General features: G+C 30.4%; 1 protein-coding gene across 1 annotated transcript; it reads left to right on the top strand.

The window, feature by feature from the left end:
• Positions 1 to 4,613: 4,613 nt before the first annotated feature.
• On the top strand, positions 4,614 to 6,601 carry LOC105136712 (cytochrome P450 71A1-like). Its single transcript, XM_011042151.1, has 2 exons — positions 4,614 to 5,621; positions 5,758 to 6,601. The coding sequence occupies exons 1-2, from the start codon at positions 4,710 to 4,712 to the stop codon at positions 6,367 to 6,369; spliced, it is 1,524 nt and encodes a 507-aa protein (XP_011040453.1). The 5' UTR covers positions 4,614 to 4,709; the 3' UTR covers positions 6,370 to 6,601.
• The last annotated feature ends 427 nt before the right edge of the window (positions 6,602 to 7,028 follow it).

The following is a 7,028-nucleotide window of genomic DNA, read 5'->3' as shown; positions in this document are numbered from 1 at the left end:
CCCATGTTACTTAAGCTAAAAGTTCACTCCTTTAAATAAAATTATTGCATAAGATGCTATAAAGCTATAAAGCTCAAGTCTATGAAATGAATCAGATTGAAATGTTTGAGTGGTATCGTATATCTATCCTAGTTATATAAAATCAAACAGCATCATGTTTGACTCAGTGATAAGTTACATTGTGCAGTCCACATATTGTATAACAGTCTTGCTTGACATGTAACTAGAATAAAATGATTCTTCTGGAATTACAAGAATCAGGGCAAACATAAAATGCCAAATTTACTCCTACAAATACATATTGATAGATTGATATCGACAATTATTAAGCTAAGAGCTCACCTCAATCCTCTCTGGCATACAACAATAAGGTCTGCATCTTTCGAGAACTTCTCCTCAACCTTTCCACCAACCTCCTACAAATAAGCACAAGCCATGTAAGATGATTGCATTATGCCCAAGGAACATTCTTTTTATTTAAGTTTTTGTTTAGGTGCTCCATTAAACGTGACAACATATTAAGCTGGTATTGATATTTATGAAATTATAATATTTGTAAAGATTTGTATGTATGAGAGAGGAAACATGAGATAACTATCACAAAATTTATAATTTTTTTTGCAGCATTAAAATTATTATTGACTTCAATGATTGGAATCCAAACTGAGCCTTTAACCCATGCCTTCAAACGGGCTCAAAATCACCAACTCAATGATGAAAGAGGTGATACAATCCAAGTAGTTATTGAGCAGGATAAAAGTTCCCAATAAATGAAAATGAAAAAAGGGTGAAAAAAATAAAGAAAGTGATCCAATTGCTAGTTTGTCAATGAGCCAATAATTTTTAATTTTATTCTTCAAATTAAATATATGATTTTTTCTTAATGGTAGTAATATTTTTTTAAAAAATTATTAATAATTATATTAACAATACTAATAATCATGAAAATAATAATATTAAACATATTTAATCCAAGTTTGAAAGGGTTTGCTAGCTTGGGAGAAGAGAGAAATGGAATATTGAAAGGGAAACTTGAGTCTGAAAACTTAAGGCTAAAAAAAAAAAGGGAAGAGACTGTAAATAAAACCAAAAAAAGAAAGTTAACTTCTTATAATATAATTGCGTATACTAGATGTCATAACCCAATTTTGAGTTATTCCCAAAAATTTATCAAAACATGGATAAAAATTGGGGAATAACCCAAAATTGGGTTATGACACTAGATTTGCCAACATTCTTTGAATATGTTTTTATGGTATGTATCAGAGAATATAAATGAAAAATATTTTTATCTATATAAAGAGTTTGATGTAAAATTTAATTAAAAAAAGGAATTCAAGACTTCCAATATTAAGAATTGTGATAGCGATTGTGATTTAAAGTAGTTTTTGTTTAGAAATTTATTAAAATAAAATATTTTTACTTTTAAAAAATTATTTTTAACATCAACCCAACAAATTAATTTAAAAATATAAAAAAATATTAATTTTAAGTAAATATATTTAAAATTTAAAAGAATATAATTTATAACATGTTTCAATTAAATTCTAAATAATTTAAATATGATAATTAAATAATAAAATCATATAAAATAACATAAATGATAATGGTTATGGTAATAATTTTTTTATTATTAATATAGAATTAATAATAATTTAATAAAATTCATTTCTAAAACGTTGCTTAGAGGAGTCACTGGCTCCTTTTCTTGAAAAGCTCTGATACCAAACAATTGCTAGTCATTTCCATAGCTTTTAAACTTTTTACATTTTATACAATAGACAGAGTTGGACTTGAAAATAAAATTAATTATAAAAAATATTGTGTTAATATATTTTAAAATATATATTTTAAAAAGTAATTATTGTCATACTCGTAAATACCCTTTAAATATATAGTTTTTATAGAAGTTTGTTGCATCTTGGACTTTGATTGTGGATGACTAAATCCCATGTCTTTCTTGAATAAACCTTATTAATGACTTTGATGCTAGAGGAAACAAAGTTGGACTTGAAAAAAAAATTACCATGAAATCGATGCTAAAGTAAATCTATTCAGAGAGTTTAATAGGTAAAACATTCATTGGTGTTGTGAGGATTTGGTGATCGATGTGATTGGAGAAAAAGTTGAGAGTTATCTGAACTTATATCCATTGTGATATAATGAATTTTATTTATTTATTTAGTAATATAAGTATTTGAATCAATATGTTTATATTTTAATTAATTTTATAAATTTTAAAATTAATAATTACGTAAGTTTTTAATAATTTTAAAAAATTTATATTTATAATTATTTAAAAACAAATCTATAATTTTACCAGTTATATTATCTCTTATAATTATTATTTTTTCTATAAACATAAGTGTAATCAAGATGTAAAATTATTTATTGTATGTGATTGATTTTTTAATTTTTAAGATGTTATTCTTTTTATCAGGTTATCTGACCTAAAATTAATCAGTGACAAAATTTCATATTTGTTATTAATGGTAGATTTGTGTCAATCATCATATATCTTTGATAACTTTTTTTTTTTACTTGTATAAATATATAAATGACAAATAATTAATCTAAAAAAATCATCAACTTCTTACTCATTTTTTCTTATTGATTTTTTTTAATAATGTTGTTAATCATTTTTAATTGTATTAATGTAAAATAATTAATCCACAAAAATCGTTAATTTTTTATCCACAAAGTATTAGATGCTTGTTATATATTCCCTTTGAAAATACACGTCAATCCATATTTTTAAAAGAGTATAATTTTTTATTAAAAGTTAATTTTTTTTTATATATTTTAAATTATTTAGATATGTTAATTTTAAAAATAATTTTTTAAAACTAAAAAATATTATTTAAATATAAAAATATTTTAAAAAATAACTATAACTATATTTAAAAAAAATATTTAAAGCTGGATGTCATCACTATTTTCTGTGTATGCATACCCTTGTAAAAATTATCTTCAATATAAATAAATAAATATATATATACACACACCATGATTTTGTTAATTGTGAAATTGTGTGTTGTGTGGTATCATTTATTTTTATTGTTATTATTTACTAATATATACTTTTGTGTCTGTAAATATTTTTTATATTTTTTTTGTGTTTAAATGTGAATGGAACCAGGTGAACGTAATCCTATATAGACGTAAATTGCATGAACAATAACTTTCAGGTCCTGAAAAACAGAGTGCATTTAAAACTTAATTTTTTAAATAAATCATGAATAAACTTAAAATATTATAGTTATAGCATAAGAATAAATTTTGAAAAACATAAATAATTGTAATATTTCACATGATTGAAGACGTTAAGAATAATTTTTATTTATTTTTTTAAACAACTATCTAAGATTGAATCTCTCAATCATTGCCAGTTTGGGAGTTTTTAATTCCCTTCTATGACGAATTCTTTCATCTTCCCCAACATTTTCCAACCACAAATCACATTTCCCGAGCCACTGCAGCGTCCAACAGAAAGAGAAGTTAGTATTTACAGGGGGGTGAATAAAGCCTTGAGAAGAGTGGCAATGCAACTCTCCCTGACGCCATTGTTGAAGAGTTCCAAGAATATTTCTCCATGAGATTCGTCCAACATGACCTTTCCCGAAAGCTTTATATTATTTTATTCAATGAGATATTGATTGAGTGAGAAATGAGTGATGTTCAGTACTTCGGAAGTCATCATTCTCCACCTTATAATATTACCAGAGACGGGAAAAAACCAAGAAAGGCTGCAAAACTTTCCAACGAGAAGTCATTTTCCTTAGAATAATCACCTTAAGATGATTGCACCACGAGAGAAATGCAAGATTTCCAGAGGCTGTGCATCGCCAGTCGCTCGCTGATTTTAACACTGACGTGCACATATTGGAAGACGAAGCTATCAAACAAATTTCTACCTTCAATTTCCATCACCATATATAGACTTTTTGAAGCTCTCAGTGAGTGGATATTACGTTTATAGTCTGTTTCTTGCATTGTCACAAGTGAGAATCTAAGGCGCATAAAATTCTATCTCACCGTATGAAAATGGGGTGATATTTTATGTATCAGAGAGGCTGTTTATATATATATATATATATATATATATTCTTACCGAGTTTAGGAGCTTTATTTCAATGTTTTTTAATAAAAAAAATATTAGAACAACATTATTTTTATTTTTTTTAAAGAAAAAAACAAAGCTCTCCTAAATGGTTTACTTTGAAAGCCAACTTGATTTGAAGGACAGGTCGATAGATCCTACGTTTACCCACTAGTCTTTACTAAGTTCAATAATATTAATTAAAAAATTTTCGTGGAGAAGCTCCAACTGACTAGTCTATCCTGTTCTGTTCATGTTTTAAATTAGTTTTTTATTTTATTTTTGTGTTTTAAATGTACTTTTAAAAAGAATTGAATTTTTTTATAATTTAAATTAATATTTTTTTTATATTTTCATATTATTTTTATGTATTAATATCAAATTTATTTTTAAAAATAAAAAAAATTATTTTCATATATTTTTAGAAAAATAATTAGTATATATATAAAAAAACAGATATTACGTACACTCCACGAGGATAAGGATTTGTTTCTTGCAAAAACTAGAACCCAAGTATCACTTCCTATATAGGGGTTTTTATCTGTTAAATTTGTGGTATCAACACTAACCCACTCAAACCACTTGCATTGTCAAGGGAAAAGATCCATCAATGGCTTTACTACAATGGCTGAAAGAGTGCTCCAAACCTACCTTGTTCGTTGTAACTACTTTTCTAGTACTAGTGCTCAAGTTTCTCATGAAGGAGAAGCTTGAAAAGAGGAAGCTCAATCTCCCACCAAGCCCTGCAAAATTGCCAATCATTGGTAACCTTCACCAGCTTGGTAATATGCCTCACATCTCTCTCCGAGGGCTTGCCAAGAAGTATGGTCCCATCATTTTCTTACAGCTTGGGGAGATCCCAACTGTAGTGATTTCATCAGCTGGATTGGCAAAAGAAGTCCTGAAAACTCATGATCTTGTACTCGCCAGCCGTCCGCAGCTCTTTTCGGCCAAACACTTGTTCTATGGTTGCACTGATATTGCTTTTGCTCCTTATGGTGCTTACTGGAGGAATATAAGGAAAATTTGCATACTTGAGCTGCTCAGCGCCAAGCGTGTCCATTGGTACAGCTTTGTTAGAGAAGAAGAAGTTGCTCGCTTGATTCGTCGGATTGCGGAATCTTATCCTGGCATCACCAATCTAAGCTCGATGATTGCACTATATGCCAATGATGTTCTTTGTCGGATTGCGCTGGGAAGGGATTTCTCTGGAGGGGGAGAGTATGATCGGCACGGGTTCCAAAAGATGCTTGACGATTATCAAGCATTGCTTGGAGGATTCAGTCTTGGAGACTATTTTCCTTCGATGGAGTTTGTGCACAGTCTAACTGGAATGAAATCGAAACTCCAGTACACCTTCAGACGGTTTGATCAGTTCTTCGATGAGGTGATAGCTGAGCACCGCAGTTCTAAGGGAAAACAAGAGCAGAAGAAGGACCTTGTTGACATTCTACTTGATATTCAGAAGGATGGATCTTCTGAAATCCCTCTCACCATGGATAACATTAAAGCTGTCATCTTGGTCAGTGAAGATGTTATTGGTCTAGTTATACTTCAAGGCTTCAACTTCAGTGTTCCAAGCATCAAATTACTTGTAGATGAGTTCATTTGCACACAACTTACAACTAAATGGTATATCTATTGCTCTATTGTTGCAGGACATGTTTGCTGCAGGAACAGATACCACCTTCATAACCCTTGATTGGGCAATGACAGAGCTTATCATGAATCCTCATGTCATGGAGAAAGCACAAGCTGAAGTACGAAGTGTTGTCGGAGACAGAAGGGTGGTGCAAGAGAGTGATCTGCCCCGGCTGAACTACATGAAAGCTGTTATCAAAGAGATCTTCCGGTTACATCCCGCCGCTCCAGTTTTAGTCCCAAGGGAATCTTTAGAAGATGTTATAATTGATGGCTACAACATTCCAGCTAAAACTCGGATTTATGTCAATGTCTGGGGAATGGGGAGGGATCCAGAACTGTGGGAAAATCCAGAAACTTTTGAACCAGAAAGATTTATGGGCAGCGGTATAGATTTCAAGGGGCAAGATTTTGAGCTGATACCATTTGGAGCAGGTAGAAGAAGCTGCCCAGCGATCACATTTGGAGTCGCAACCGTTGAAATTGCCTTAGCTCAACTCCTCCACAGCTTTGATTGGAAGCTTCCTCCTGGTCTCGAAGCGAAGGATATAGACAATACAGAAGCTTTTGGCATCTCAATGCACAGGACAGTTCCCCTGCATGTCATTGCAAAACCGCACTTCGATTGACGCAAGAAGTGTCTGGATTTAATTAGTCTGTCAACTAGAATCTGTAATTTTCTTTCCGAATAAAAGTTACTACTTGTGGTTTGCTTATAAAAGAAAGCATAGCTTGGGCACGACTTAACCCCTGCCTTAGTCCTTGCTGCTGGAACTTGGACCCTCTTCCACTGCAATACTTGGAAGAAATCCATGTAAAACTAGTCCCATCAAGCTTATTCCACATACCCAACTTCCCTTAGTGAAAAAATCTTTACTTTTCCTTCCCTAATATACGCATTTATCAAACTTAAAATCTTAAAGCACATCACTTGAATTTAGAAGATCTCCACAATTAAAGCAATATGATCATAAACTTACCCTATACATGTGTTCAATGAATACACTTCGAGAATATAAAAATTGAGTCCAAGATTAAACTACGTTAACATAAACAACAATAAATAAGATGGCTTAAATAATACCAGAGCATCCTATTTTTTCTTAGCTGTAGCCATGCCTCTTATTTACTTCAATTTAATGTTTTTATCAATTTGTACCATGCTCCTTCACTAATCAAACAATTAAAAGATAATTAACTAACAACCCATATTAAAAAAAGAGCCCACAAACTAAAAACCAAGAAAGGTTGAAACTTGATTTGAATCCACAAAACCAATTAAAAATTT

Source organism: Populus euphratica, unplaced genomic scaffold, assembly GCF_000495115.2.
Source record: "Populus euphratica unplaced genomic scaffold, PopEup_1.0 scaffold60.1, whole genome shotgun sequence".
Lineage (NCBI taxonomy): Eukaryota > Viridiplantae > Streptophyta > Magnoliopsida > Malpighiales > Salicaceae > Populus > Populus euphratica.
This window is presented reverse-complemented; position numbering and strand designations above follow the sequence as displayed.

Bases quoted from the DNA above. Each gene is read 5' to 3' on its own strand.
- LOC105136712 (XM_011042151.1), top strand. From the start codon at position 4,710: ATGGCTTTACTACAATGGCTGAAAGAGTGCTCCAAACCTACCTTGTTC. The intron at 5,622-5,757 runs GTCAGTGAAGAT...CTATTGTTGCAG, and splicing joins ACATTAAAGCTGTCATCTTG to GACATGTTTGCTGCAGGAAC.